We start from the raw sequence: 15,928 nt of genomic DNA on the forward strand, positions 1-15,928 counted from the left end.
CCTCACAAAATGCATACAAAAGTTAAGCTGTCAGTTCCACCTGCATGAGTCATTAACACCTGGAGAGGGGAAGAGGACTCAGCAAAATACAGTGAAGCTGGTTTTGATATGAATTAATCTATTGATGCTATAGTAAGCTCCCATAGGAAAGAAAAGAAAAAAGGAAGTCTCAAGGAATGCCTCAACATATACTAAATGCATCAGCAGATACCTAAGCTGTTAAAGCTACAGTATTAAGCAACTAGGTAATACTTTCACAGTCCTAGCTCTAAATGAAAGAAAATGATAGAGAATGCATAATGAACAAAGCATTTTATTTTTTCCTCAATCAGTACAAGGCTCACGGATGGTTATTGGCAGGATTCTTAATGGCAGGCAACAGATGATCAGCAAAATACCCTCATGTCTGAAATTAAATTTCTTGTGAAAATGCAAGTGAGATATGTTGAATGTACTGAGTTTCATGCACTGTTTTAAAACTGCTACATGTACTTACTTCCCTCAAATCCTAAGATTAGGTGGTTGAGCATTAGAGAACAGAATTTTATACATATAGACTTGCATCTACATTAATAAGAAAACAAAAATGTACATACACACACCATACCAGACACTGAACAATTTAAAAATGCTGTTACCTGCATTGTTACATTAAATAATATTGAATCGTAAGCTATAAAACATGGTGAATATCTTGGTGATTTAAGAACACAGACTTGCACTGAATTATTTAAAGATACATTTTTGTTTAAAGACTCAAAATGTATTGTATTGAACTAACCAACTGGGTTAATTGATTTTTTTAAATTTTTTTTATTAAAATGCCTTAATGCAGACTGTGGCAGATATATCTAATACTATAGGATAATTTCACATTGAACCCTTGCCCAGTAAATACATTCCATTTGACAATGCTGTACTGGAACAAATTAACAAGGGTCACCTTTACAACCAGCCTTCAATTCAGTACAAACAAATACAATTCAAATCAATATGAACTGAATACATCCTCACATCTCAAAAGGACTGTGCTTGTATTTCTATCATTAGCATGGCCTCTTTATTTGTGTTTCCAAGTAGCAGCAAGCACCCTTCAATTTCACCAGTAGAATTACTGTGTGAGAGAGGAACTCTTCTGTTTATAATCAGATGCCATTCTATCTTTCAGTGTTTCATATTTTTTTTAAAGAAACATTCAGCCTCCACCACTACCATCACAAAAACACATTCACAAAATGTAAACACTACAGGGGACTTAAAATAATAAAGAAAAAAAACAGAAACTGAGAACAAACCAACATTTAGACAACATTTAAAAAGTGCAAACTGCCAATGTTGAACATCTGGAGGTTGGATGCTGCTACCTGTATTTAAACTGGTTTGAACTCAATAGAGATAAGAACTTTGGAGATGACTCCCTGCAAACTAGATTTAGACCAATCAGAAAAGAAAGATTAATGGCAGTGTATGTCATTAAAATATTTTAGAAAAACTGTGTGATGGAAGGTAGCCAAATCCATTCTTGTTGACATGACAGAAATAAAATTAAAGATTCTCTTTATACCTTTGCAATAAATAAATTAGTAGAGATTTAATAAATAGAACCTAAAGCCCTAAATGGAGAGAGAATTCTTGCCAAGAAATGCAAATATCTTGCAATGTGTTACTTTTGTGAGACTGAATGTTAAAAATCAGTACCAAAACATGATTTATGGTAAGATTGACTAAAGCAGCTAAGATGCTAGTTTAGGCTGCAGTCACAAGCTGTGTCTGTCAGCAAAAAGGTAGGTTTGTTTTTTCTTTGCTTTTTTTTTTTAATCTGGACAGTCCAGGTGTTCAATAAACATCTTAACAAATCTAATTTTACAGTAGAAAATAAATTACAGAACAAAACAAACAAAAGAGGTACCCTTCCTTTCGATGCTACTTTGCAGATAAATGCTGTACAATACATTCAATGAGTGTCATACTCAGCATAACAGAGCAGATCCTTCCCGTCACGGTTCAAGTCGAAAACCGTCACATTGCAAGTGCTATCCAGTTCCTCCTAAAACACAATTCCAGCTCCTTTCCTTTACACACAACCACAATCAGTAGTGCAACACTGCCAGTGCTCTCCAATCCTTAAGACGCCATATTGGTAAAAAAATCTTCTAGAAAGAAACCTGCTAAAAACCTGGAAGACTGGTTTGTCAGCTTTTTTCAATCACAGGGAAACTCTTAATCATTTATTGTCCTCGCTTTAGACATGTGGATATGCTCTGAAAACCAATCTATTTTTTGATAGCAGCTGTTGCTAGAATTAATATTTGCAGAATGATAACACAGGTTTGTATAAGAAATTGTTGCATTTGAAAATGACTTTTTTTGTGTATTATATGGCAGAATACTAATCAATTAGTCTTCATGTAATATATCAGTGTTAGTATATACTGGGTGTATTTTCCGTCATGTAATAGGACAGATACATTGGTCACTGTTCTTTTTGAGTTTCCATTTACCTAGTTTCAGTTACGTAGAACAACTTAGTCCAGCCTGAAAGCATTCTTAAATGTAAACTCAACAACATGAGGCATCCCTTACAAAGATTGCCGCAGATTCCCAATAGTTTTTAAAGGGATTTTGGCCAGATAAAATTTGTCCAAACTAGCAACAGTTGCTATTAATTGTTAGTAGAGTTTGAACACATGGTCCAAGCCAAGAAAAAAAATAGATCTTGTGTTAAATTCCCTTTCAACAATATAATGCTCAAAACTGCCTCACTACACTGTCTACTGTTTAAAATATATGATATGATATGTTTATTTCTATACTTAGTTCAGCAAATCTATAACTACAACCAATGCAAAAGTGTAATCCTAAGAGGAAAATTCAGATATGTCATGTCTGCGTCTCCAGAATTAAAGCCAAGTCTCTAGCGTGCCTCTGTGTGTGTGTGTTAAAGCAGCCTACTCTGTGATACATTGTCATATACTTAAGTCTTTAGTGAATATATATGAAAGACTTGGATTTTTAGTTTCCTATGCCAGATTGTCTTATGGTGAACCTTGAGGACGGAGCAGGGACGGCTCTATTACAGCATGGCTATGCCAGAGCTTACAGAACCAGAGCTCTTGGAGTGCAGGGTAGCTGGGATGAAGTCAGGTAGCGTCTGGCCTGCTCTGTCATTATTAGCTGGTCCTCTGTCTTCCCAAACACCACTGCCTCCCACTCACTCTCCAACTGAAAATGAGATGGGAGTGGTCAGGATTAAGAATATGTTTTTTTTTTGAAGAATATTTCATTAGACACATTGATTTGAAAAAAATACTTCAGTCTTTTCAGCCTATTCCCTATTTGTCAAATCTCTATCCAAATATCAGCCAATAATAATTACTAATAACTCTTGTATTTCTCTACTTTGAAATTAACAGAAAACACGTTGAATCAAAAAAGATTTTTCTTTATTTCCTTTAACACTTAGAAGTCTAGATTTTGCCATTTGCTAGAATATTCAGATTAAAGTATACTATAATTTTGCACATATTTCACTTTGTATTTGTTGGCAGAACTATAAAAGGATGTTTTTTGTCTTTCCACAGAATATAACAGTAAATATTAAAATAATGTGTTACATTTTTCTAAAATTAAGCATAATTTCAGAATAGTGTAACTTGTATTGTGTTTACCAATGTCAATTTCTACCTGTGTGGAGATTTGGTAAGGGGGATGTCTGTGTGCCTGAAGCTGTTTCTTTGCCTGGGGGCTTAGGGGGTAGATGGGAGGTTGTGAGACCTCCTTTACTGTGCCAGGAGAGCAGGAGAGCTTCTCGCCCTCAGCCAGAGAGGTCATCAGAAGAGTGTTGTTCAGCAAGCAATCATCGAGAGACTGGAAGGTAAGAGAAAAATAGAATATATGAAATAGAATATGGCTTAAGACGAAGTGACCAGAGAGTATGATTAGTGTCCTTACTTGAGCATTAGCGCTGATCTGCTGCTGAGGGTATAAATCCACACCCACACATTCTTTCCCCCAGCTGTCCAACAACAAGGACTTCCTCACCTTCCTGGCTGGAGCATCCATCTAGTATCACCCAAAAAATTAATGACAAGAAAGAATTAAAAAGGCACGCTGGTAGAGGGACTTCACACACACACTCAGCACTCTGATAAATACCGATAGGATATGGTTTGATATGATAGTTACAATTATGTAGTGCTTTTTTAAGACACCAAAAATGTGTTACATTCTTTGGACTATCAGGGATTCACCTTAACTTAAGAACCTTAAGAATACTGTACCTCATAAACACCATGTTCAGTTTGAGTCTGTCCTTGAGTGAATATATCTGCCCCAGTCTCCTCCCTCAACACTTCTCTAATATCTTCTTCCAGGAAAGCCAGTGACTGGGGCTGCAAACAGCAGAAATTACACTCTCTTATCCTTCACATATTGAATACTTGTAGAAATTACAGATAAACAGTCACAAAAAAAACATATAATTTATATTAGATTTAGAGACACTACCACAATTTTTAAGGGCCCATGCATCTTCTCCTGGGCTGCCAGGGCTTTTTTGAAGGGAGTAGGTGTCCTCGGGGCATGAGCCATTATGGATTTACGGATCTTGGGTGTTCTGAAACTGAATAGTTTACTATTAAAATGGTTCTTAGCTACATATAAACACACAAAAAATAAACATTATTAGATGTAAGTTCAGGCCAAAGTAAAGAAGCATAACATTAACATAAAATATATCTTACCTGATAAACTGTACTTGGATAAAACTGTATGTGTTTGAAGTAGTGGAAAGAAGTGTCCCTTACCCAGCATTTTCCTTCTGGTGTTTGGGCGTAGTTTCCCTCTGATGTGGTGTGCTGAGGAAGCATTTCTGCCCACACACTGGAGTGGATGTAAGTGCAGGATTGTCGAGGTTCAAGTGCTCAGTCCCGGATATGTTGAAGAACTGGAGGGTAAACAGACAGAGTCAAAAATCCATGTCTGGGTGAAACAGAGAAAACCTGAGTAGTTAGATGGCTGTGGTTTTGCTAATGTTAGTAAGGCATACCTGAGAGGGAGAGAATGGTAGTCCTTTAACCGGTGTGCCTTTGGGGGAGTTGCTGGCCGCATCTCTGAAAGAACCACAGGATTGGTCCTCAGAAGGTGACTGGTCACCATTTTCTCTGGTCTTCTTCCTCAGCACTGATGAAGGTGGGGAGCTTAATTTGTTCTCAGATGGAGTGTTATGAGGAACATGCTTCCCCCTCCCAGCTCCAACTCGCAGCCTGTTGATATCTTGAACAGCAAGGCCATTGAGGTGGTACCCGGTTACTTCTGTACTGTTCTCTGGGGTTGAATATGCCCCACCAAGTCCGAGAGGCTTAGGAGAGCTCACAGCCTCAGACATGTCAAAACCAGTCACTTCACTCCAGGCTGTGGGATCCTGCCAAAACCGTATTTAGATAGTTGTTATATTGAATAATATAATCAGGGTCAAAACAGTTATTCCAGAATTAATTGCACATAATTCTGAATAATAAAATAAAATTACATTTAGGTGAAATCTAAGATGAATTAATGATGCAGTGAACCGTTACTTAAAGGAGAGTTACCTATTATAATCATAGTAAGGTGAGAAATGAACATCTTTAGCTATAACTGTAAATTAAATCACGCCTGTGAGACCAATCTTTCACTCTTTGGCAGTCTCTTTAGTAGACTTTAGTAGTGGTTAAACATTTCTACTGGGGTAGAGTATATATTTTATATTCTTTGTGGTTTTTCGTTGTGCTCTACTCACTGAGTCAATGAGCTCCATGGTTTCTGCAAACTCAGGTATGGTCTGCAGAGTGGACAGCACAGCACTGGCCTCCACTGCCAGGAACTTGCTGGGGGAGACATGCAGTGGAACGGGCGGAGCCCGAATTTCTTTTACACGACACAGCTCCACACCCCCCTCCCCTTCCAGACTGCCTGTGGTGGTCATAGTGTCATCCGCCATGCTGTCTGACCAGCTGGAGTAACTCTCTGGGTTCTGAAAAAGAGCAAACCTTTGTGAGTTAAACAGGCGAGCTGAAAATGCAAGAGAGATATTATCAGAACACGGAGCAGTGATGAGGTTCAGGATGAAGGTAGAAAGTAAAGAAACAAAATGGTGTCCAGGCCACAGAATATGACTGATAGGTAATTTAGGTCATTTATAATGTCTATAAGTGAGTTATATGCATCACTTAAAGGTAAATTCAGTTTTGTCAAACTTATATGCTGAAAACTGATTAACATGCTTATTGTTAGTGTTAAATTTACCTTAAGATTTACTGATAAAACAGTGAATAATAAACCAGATAAACAGTAAAATATATTAAAGGGTCCATATACTCATTTTATCTATTAATATATATTCCCTGGGATCCATTTCACTGAACTAAAAACCCAACATGTATTTATATATAACCAACTTGTCTTTATGCTATAGAATTATGCCAGATATTTATTTTTAGCCTTCCTTTAAGACTGATATGTGTAAATTGTGTATATTTTGATAGACGGATATTCAAAAAGTGGTCCAGCCTAAATAACTCCTTCAAAAGGATAGGTGGACTTAAAATACTGTAAACAGAACAGGTGTATATACAGTATATACAGATTATGACATCAAAACACCATTATGTTAAAAACTGGCTATTTTACAGGCTAATGAGTGAATGGGATTCTTTAAAAGATTAATACAATGAATTAAATGAATTTAAAGTGGTGAAGATAACAATAAATTATTCCCTATCAATTTTCACATTTTTGAGACGACTCCTCTATCACCATTATATAAAGCACAGAAGAAAATAAGTACAAAGAATATAAGAACATATTTGAAAAATTATGGAAGCAATGCCTTCCAAGCGAGATTTCTTCATCAGGCGCTCTCATGCTGTGCACTAGAGGATGTAGTTACTGACAGCAGGCCACTATCAGGTGTGGTAGCAGCAGGGGTAAGCCAGGGTCATCAAGCACAGCTGTTGTGGGAAGGGGAGAGGGGTGAGGGAAGTAATGGAAGAGCTAGTGAAGCCTACAGCGCACTCTACTCTACGCGCACACAGTGTTTCTTACACGAAGGCCGGACTGTCTTCTGACTTCATTCTCAGCTGACATAAGTAGCAGCTCTAGCTCCTTAATTCGCTGCTCTTTGTCGGGATCTTCGTGGCACGGCTGTGGGAGAGGAACCGGGAGGAAAAGAAGAGAAAGAAGAGACGGGAGAAGAGACGGAGACAACGGGTTTACTGGCAGAACCACAAACATTTCATGGGCTCATATTCCAAATTCCACTGGGTATTAATTGCAATTGACTTCTTACATTTTTTAAAAAACTAGGCTCATTTTACAACAACTCTACCAAAAGGACAGAGCTGAATATTTTATTCCACATTTAATACAGGCCTATTGCATGAGGTGCATAATACCCATGATGTAATTCAGAAGAAGAGCGATTCATAACACATCAGCACACACATGCACACAACACATACTAGTGAGTCGACTCTGTGATTGAGAGAAAAGCAAGACAGGCCTCAGAAGGAGAGAAATAACAGAAAGAACGACACCCAAGGAGAAGACAGTAGAAAGCCTCCACACTCCACACAGAGCAGCACTCACCGACATGAAGCTCGAGCCCTCTGTGACACTGTCCATACCCTGCCCACTTACAGAGCCATACGAGAATCCTGCTAGCTGCACGTAGAGAAAAAAGAAATAAAATGACAATAACTACACAGCTTTTTTTTATTCACTGCTCAAGATGTTTTCTCTAACAGTTGTTTATATTTGTTTTAGTGCAAAACTTTAAAGATCCTTCAAAAAGTTGGTGCCACAACTCATTAGTTGGAAGAAAATGAATGACATAAGCGGTTAGTAAAGCACAGTGAAGGCATTACTACCTGGGACTGATCATTCATGAGCAGCTGGCTATGACTGTGCTGTTGCTCCACAGAGGGACAGGCCTTGTGGCGTCTCTTTATGGACTGCTCACTGCTGAAATTCCTGCTTCCCTCCTGCAGATAGCCTTCCTGTTCCACCTTCCTTCGCATTGTGGAGTTCCAGTGGTTCTTAATGGAGTTGTCTGTCCTATTATTAAAATATAAAATACAGCCCAAATGTATTCAGAATACTACAATCACATGACAGGAAATAATAATGATATATGTCAAATATATTGTACAAGTAGATGTATATGTATAGGAAATAATCTTAACATGACCAAAATAAAAATATTTGATATTTAATAAGCATTTTTGAGGTCTAATAATACAAGAAACCCTAACATCAACCTCAGTTACCAAAAAGAAAATGGTTTGCTTTTTCAGTGTAATTTGTGTAGACCTATCTGCTGGTCCAATTTTTCCCTATTTCCTACATATTTGAATCAGTTAGTCCCACACAAAAAAACAAATATTTACCTTCCAGGTAGCAGCTTTGAAATCTCAGCCCAGCGGTTACCAAGGCGCTTGTGTGCTTCATAGATGATGCGATCCTCCTCCTGGGTCCATGAGGACTTTTTCACCTCTGGGTTGAGGTGGTTGTGCCAGCGCTCTCGACACTGCTTTCCTATGCGGCCCTGGAGGTGCTTAGCAATCACTGACCATCGTTTGGGGCCATATTTATGCACCAGTTCTATTACCTGTGTAGATACATGTCATGTGAAAATAAGTAAACTACTAAAGTAATATTTGTTTATTTATTTGTTTATATAAAACACAGACATCTTTCTTTAAAATATATTCTTTAAAGTTATTTTAAATAAAAACATCATTTTCACATTAAATTTACACATATGGATTTAGTAGGCCTTCCTCAAAAAACTGTCTAAATGTAATAAAGTGGAAGAGCACGAGCTTCCAGTCAGATTCATTGTTGAGTAGGGAACAGGCATTCCTGGGATTCTTAAGGTTGGATGTCATGGCATTACCATTCAGGCAATGCATTACTCCGCCTCAAAGAAATTCGGCCCTAATCAGTACTTGCTAATAGGGCTTTCATTTCCTTTCGGTGTATACCTTTTACCACTCCAGTGTATAGTTCCTTACATACACTCTTAAAAATTATGGTCCTACAAGCAATCTTTAGTAAAGAAAATGTTTCTATATAGAGCCCTGAACTCTAGAAGGACCATGCATAATTAAAGTGCTTTTTGCATTGTGAAGGCGTTCTTCAGATGAAAGAAGAATGTGCTCTAGATGGTTCTATATAGCATCTTTTAGAGAAAGGTTATATACGGCTCCAAAAACGCTTCGTCTATCTATTCAATTGGAGTAGCAAATACCACTAACATTTATTGCTTTAGTGTAGCCCATGTTTTATTCAGTACAATTTTAATGCACCTACCAACACTGTGGGTGGAGCACAGATACTGTAGGTCAGTTATGCTAGAGCAAAACCTACAACCTGTGGCGTAGCTTTTCTTAAACTTCTTTATCATGGCAATGTCTCAGGGAAGTACTTGAGGGCAGAGGCTTACAGGCTCTATTGAGAGAAGTTCCTATTTCCTTCTGCATAAGTCATTATTTAACACCACACACCTCCTCTGTGGTTCTTATGTTGGTGAACGCCCAGCTCATCTTACCCTCTGATCCTCCTCTTTTGTCCAAGGCCCTTTCACCAGCTCCGGGTTGAGGACCTTCTGCCAGCGATGCTGACACTGTCCATCTGTCCTCGTCTGTCGAAGAGCAACAAAATCCCAGCTCAACACCTGTAGCTAGCACATACTTATAATAACACCTTTCTGATTGATAATATAATACAACACCTCTTTCTAACCCATATATTATGCAACAACTACATACAAACATAATATTATTAACATTTTTATTAATTATTTCCAATGTACAAAAATGTTTTTTTGGTGTTTACTTACAGGAAAATAATTAGCGATTAATTTCCATGCATCTGTACCATGCTGCTCAACAAGCTTCTTAAGCCTCTCATCCTGGAAATAAAATAGAGTCATAATGTAACCCTGCCTCGTTCATCCACATATTTTTCACTCTGGACCTTCAGGGAGTTTGCAGGCATTAAATTATTTCAGTCTCATTCATTAATTCATTATCTGTAACAGCTTATCCAGTTCAGGGTCGCGGTGGGTCATTGGGCACAAGGCGGGAATACACCCTGGAGGGGGCACCAGTGCTTCACAGGGCAACACACATTCACTCACACCTACGGACACTTTTGAGTCGCCAATCCATCTACCAACGTGTGTTTTTGGACTGTGGGAGGAAACCGGAGCACCCGGAGGAAACCCACGCAGACACAGGGAGAGCACACCACACTCCTCACAGACAGTCACCCGGAGCGGGACTCGAACCCACAACCTCCAGGCCACTGGAGCTGTGTGACTGCGACACCACCTGCTGCACCACCGTGCCGCCCGTCTTTCAGTCTCAGTTAGTGTTCTATTACTTATGATGACGTTTGGAGAAGTTTACTTATTATTGTGATGATTTACCTCTTCACGGGACCATTTAACTTTACAGAGCATCTTTTTTGAGTTTTTGGGCTCTCTATTGTCAGGGTCTGTAGAATGCCGCTCGTCATCCTCATCCTCACTGAGATAAAGCAAACACATAGAAAGAAAAGGAAAAGAAAGAGAATGTGAAGATTTAGGTTTCAGTATAACTAAACAGCAACAGCATTCATTATAAATATATTTTATGACACTTTATGAAAGTGGATCAGCATGTTTTTCAGAGCCTGGTTTAATTTGAATCATAGTCCATTCACTATACATGGTTTAAATTTGGGGAAAACTGCATTAGGCAGTAAGTTAAACGTTCCTCTACAGTCATAAATTAAACATCTAAAATCTGTTCATCAAAAAGTATCTTCCAAAAAATAAATATGTCTCTAATGCCTTAAAAGTGGCCTAAATGCTAAGCTATGATGCATAGAAACCACATTGATATGTTCATTCATTCATTGAGGGGGCACCAGTTCTTCACTGGGCAACACACACATTCACACCTACAGACACTTTCGAGTCACCAATCCACCTACCAGGAGGAGGAAACAGGAGCACCCGGAGGAAATCCAAACAGACACAGGGAGAACACACCAAACTCCTCACAGTTAGTCACCCGAAACAGGACTGATACTCACAACCTCCAGGTCCCTGGAGCTGTGTGACTGTGACACTACCTGCTGTGCCACCATCCCACCCTTACTGTGCCACACTACTGACATGTTGACAAAATTAAAAACCCAATTTCAGCAGGAGGTCATCTTTAACAAACATTTATGTCTGTTTCTGACACTATTTTGCAGATTTTTGGCATTTTCTATAGACATTATCTCATGTCCTGTAGTACAGTCACTCAGGGTAACAGCATGAGGTAGCAACTGGCACTATTCCTATTAATTACTCTAAGTCAAAAAATGCATTATTTCTGTAAAGCTTCATTGTATATCTCTGACACCAGTGTAGAAACACTTCTTCTAGAAATACACAGTACTTTAGCTTAGAGGAATGCCCCGTTGCTGAGCAACATTTTCCCACACAGTGAGCTTGAGTATTTAATCATGACTGTATAATGAGTTGTCCTGGGATACCAGACCACAACCTTCACACCAAAGCATTTGTCCAGCATTGAAAAAATAAAACCACGAAAGCCATTTGATCCTTTATTTAAGACCAGTGAGTTATTATGTTTTTCTCATGATGGACTATGCTATAGGAGAATGTAGTTGGTATTTTGGCTATTTCAGTAGTGATTTACTGGTTTAAATGTGTATCTGTATATGCTTGTACCTTCACGCACTCTGAACACTCCTAAGCTGTGAGCTGTTCAGAGGTAACTGTAGGCCCAAATCCAAGTCTGACTGAGAAGGTACAAATATGGAAATCCAAAATCCCACCAGGCCTGTTTCTGGGGCAAACAAGGCCTGCTATTGGTTGCTAGTGTTATACCCCCTAATGAAAGAGGTATTTCAACCTATATTTGAATATATTTGAAGCTCCCCCTCTGGGAAAGAGTGAGGAGGGACTCTGAAATAAACGGCTTCTTTTTCCTCCAGAGGTGAGCTCTGCTCACATCACTCAGTCAGGAGGCAGGTCCAGAGGATGCTCAGCCAATAGCAGACCATAATCGGTCGGTCGGCCAAGCTGAAGCTTTCAAATCTGTCCACTAAGAAATCTGCATTCCCTTAAAGAAACAAAAACTTAAACGAAACATCATAGAAAGTGGAAAGCTGCCCAGACACAGCATATGATGCACACTGTGAGAATAAACAATGTGCATATTTGCATGTATATTTACTTCTGAGGTCAAAGCTCAGTTTGAAAAGGGTTCAAAGACTATAAGAAAAGTACAATTCTAAAAAAACGCTAAAATATATATGGTGCACCCATAGCTAATTTTAATCAGAGGCCTTTGCAAAAGAGTAAGGGTCAAATCAGTGGCCTATTTGTTTTACATTTCCATGAAGCAAGGAATTTATTGTTTTGTATTTCTTAACACTGTACTGATATCTTAAGAACTTTAATTTCATGAGCAGTATAGCAAGAGCCTTTCATATTGTGTGAACTTCAGCCACACACTTAAACTTTATTCCTTTTGAAAACAGCATCCAAACTTGAACAACTCTGAGTAGAAACATTGTCACCCCTGGCCCCCCTCAAGAGGCACACAGAGGGGGCAAGTACTGTGCATTCATCCATAAATTACGTAATGTCCATGTCTGAGTATTTAGGCTTTTCATGCAAACACTGCTCTCACATTCAATTATTTTCACTGCTTTTTAATAGTAGTTGTTCGTTAACTTTTCAAGTTTTCATGTCAATTTCCAAGCAACTTTTGAAGTAGCTCTGTAATGACTCCAATGACTGGAGGGCAAAGTACATAAATGTGACACAGACACATTTAACAACTTTTAGTCAATTTTCTGAAATACAATAAATATGTCAAACAAATACATCATTTTAAACATTATATAATTATAATTATTATTACTCTAATTTAATGTCACTGTCATCCTAAAAGACATGGTCCATTGATAATCAAGCTTTTATCTTGTTAGCATGTTTGTTTAGTGTTATTTACGGTCTAGATGAATAATGAATTAAATTAGCAATCAAAACCATGGCTTTGCATTTCTGTCAGAACAGTCTCTGTTGGGCAAACTCAGACAGCCAGGGTTTCTTACTTAAGCCTAAGGAAAATTCACATAAACTGGTGGGTGGGGCATTTCAGCTGCAGGCCAGAGTCAGAGGGGTAAGAGGTGATAAGGGCAGGGACTAATTGTATATTCATAGGTCCATATGTATTGAAAGAAGGAATTAAGGATTTTTCCCATGGAAATAATATCTAAAAGTGTATTTTAATGAGTGCGTATATATAGATACAGTTGTTTTTAAAGATTTAATCAATGACCAGAGTGGGGCATAAATATATTCACCTCTAACAGTAAACCTAATAATTTGCTATATTACACCAAAGTAACAGTCTGTTTACTAAAATTATCTCATAGATATATTTCAAAAACCCTTTTATTTACCTTTTTTCAGTAAATGACTGATCAATAACAGCTTGCTAATAATAGCAGCTTTATTCTTCACAAATTAAACTAGTTCAGCTGGAGTATAAACAACTTCATATTCAACTATAAACTCATTTTGAATATAACTTTGTGATCATACTTATATCTATAGTAACCTAATGTCACATAAAATGTTCACTCAGATATTATATCTTATCAAACTAGACAATCCCCACATTCCTCTAAGCTGACATGACTTTAAAATGTATTTAGATTTGTTTGTAGAAAACAATAATATATTTAAAATTTAGAATATTAACTTTTAAGAGTTCCATAAAGTAAATAAAAAGATAACAGAAGCGTCATGCTAACTATTAGCTTCGCGACCAGCTAAAGCCGGTGTCCCAAATCGCTCTATGAGCACTACGTCGTGTACTTCGATCATTAAAATATGATATTATTCTCCCAAATACTGCTCTGCGGGTTGGCTGGAGGGACGTTAAATATGGCTGAATACAAATGACTTCTTAACCCACATTTTGAGCACTGTATGTGTACAAGCAGGTATTATATAAATCATAAACTGCACTTTATAGGGAGAAAGGCGCTATTTGGAACTCTGCTTAACTCGCAAAGAAACAGTAAAAGTTAGAGTGACCTTAACTTACTAATAGCCACGTTTGCAGATAAACGTTCAAGAATGTCAATTTTGAACATAGCTGTTGATCACTGAAGGTTAATAGGTAAAACTAATCTAGTCCTACATTGTTGTAATTAACATTTACCTACTCTAAGGTTTACTTAAACAATGTCGAATTACATTGAATTCATTTTGTGGATATGCGAGGGCTATCGGTGGATCAAAAATATTATGATTGTTTAACTGCTGTCTTTGTCTAATGCTTTATCAGGGTGAAAAAAAGCTGTACATCTTAGATACAGGTTGTTGTTATTCCAAGATCCGTTCAACGTTATGTCACTGTACTTCTGATTAAATGGGAGTTTGTCAGCTTTCAGTCATTTGCTCCACTCTAGTTTGGGTATTATTCTGTTCTGGGGCCGATTAAAAGCTCTCACCTGCGGGATTTCATGTTGGCCATGTCAGCTCTCCTCCTCAGCCACTGACAGGTTCGCTTGTTGTTATCGAAAGTAAAGAAGAGACACTGTAAAAATCCACAACTGCAGTAGAATTCCGAATTAAAAAACACGACATTTATCCGAGTACACAGCTTCTCGGGCGACTGCTTGTGGTATTTCTTGTTCAAATGGCTGAAGATTTTTCAGTGATCAGACACAGAGCCGAAACACCAACCATCCGCGACAAACAGCCCAAGAAACACCACAGAAACACCGGATCACTTCTCTGTGCCCTCGGGTAGAAACCGAAACCGCTGCGGAAGATAAAAATATTTCTGAGAGGGTGTTTGTGCTCCGTGTGTCCGGTTCAAAACTTCTCTCTCTGAGTATTGTCTATGTGTAGGTGTATCTCTCTCTCTTTCTCTCGCTCTCTCTCTCTGTTAGCTAATATAGATCTATGTTACTCTCTCTCTGCTCATTTGTGTGTCCCGCCGAATCTCGCGCTCCTCCTGCCGCTGCTGCTCTGTTTGAATCTGCGCACGCGGCCTCGTCGCTGATTGGTCGGAGAGGGAGGAGCGCCCTGGCCCTGGCGCCTCCGTGGAGCACACTATGCTATACTACACATACACACACACACACACACACACACACTGTACAATAACACACACTATACAGTACAATCAGAACACACATTACACAATTACACTCTATAGCACACTCACAATACACACCATACAACACACTCACTATAAAATACACAATAACACACTATACAGTACATTCACTATACGATACACAATAATACACTATACAGTAGAATCACTATACAATACACAATAAAACACGATACAGTATTATCACTATACAATACACAATAATACACTATACAATACACTCCCACTATACAATACACAATAACACACTATACAGTACACTCCCACTATACAATACACAATAATACACTATACAGTAGAATCACTATACAATACACAATAACACACTATACACTACACAATAATACACTATACAGTAGAATCACTATACAATACACAATAACACACTATACAGTACACTCCCACTATACAATACACAATAATACACTATACAGTAGAATCACTATACAATACACAATAACACACTATACAATACACAATAACACACTATACAGTACACTCCCACTATACAATACACAATAATACACTACAGTAGAATCACTATACAATACACAATAACACACTATACACTACACAATAACACACTATACAATACACAATAACACACTATACACTCACTATACAATACACAATAATACACTATACAATACACAATAACACACTATACAGTACAGTCCCAC

The 15,928-nt window shown here is 38.0% G+C and overlaps 1 protein-coding gene across 2 annotated transcripts; it reads right to left on the bottom strand.

The window, feature by feature from the left end:
• Positions 1–328: 328 nt before the first annotated feature.
• mybl1 (v-myb avian myeloblastosis viral oncogene homolog-like 1) lies at positions 329–15,040 on the bottom strand. Of its 2 annotated transcripts, XM_066662462.1 has the most exons (16): positions 14,575–15,040; positions 10,472–10,571; positions 9,881–9,952; positions 9,590–9,682; positions 8,427–8,647; positions 7,908–8,094; positions 7,627–7,701; positions 7,084–7,182; positions 5,780–6,013; positions 5,048–5,422; positions 4,806–4,945; positions 4,507–4,621; positions 4,281–4,391; positions 3,952–4,062; positions 3,685–3,867; positions 329–3,222 (listed from the first exon to the last, which is right to left on the bottom strand). In XM_066662462.1, the coding sequence occupies exons 1-16, from the start codon at positions 14,595–14,597 to the stop codon at positions 3,097–3,099; spliced, it is 2,265 nt and encodes a 754-aa protein (XP_066518559.1). In that variant the 5' UTR covers positions 14,598–15,040; the 3' UTR covers positions 329–3,096. The 2 variants fall into 2 exon arrangements, with proteins under 2 accessions (XP_066518559.1, XP_066518567.1); XM_066662470.1 differs by lacking the exon at positions 7,084–7,182.
• Positions 15,041–15,928: the final 888 nt, after the last annotated feature.

This window comes from Hoplias malabaricus, chromosome 1, assembly GCF_029633855.1.
Source record: "Hoplias malabaricus isolate fHopMal1 chromosome 1, fHopMal1.hap1, whole genome shotgun sequence".
In the NCBI taxonomy this organism is placed as follows: Eukaryota; Metazoa; Chordata; class Actinopteri; order Characiformes; family Erythrinidae; genus Hoplias; species Hoplias malabaricus.

Bases quoted from the DNA above. Each gene is read 5' to 3' on its own strand.
- mybl1 (XM_066662462.1), bottom strand. From the start codon at position 14,597: ATGGCCAACATGAAATCCCGCAG. The intron at 10,572-14,574 runs GTGAGAGCTTTT...GCTTTATCTCAG, and splicing joins GCCAACATGAAATCCCGCAG to TGAGGATGAGGATGACGAGC. The intron at 6,014-7,083 runs GTAAGAAACACT...GCTCTTTTTCAG, and splicing joins GAAGACAGTCCGGCCTTCGT to AACCCAGAGAGTTACTCCAG.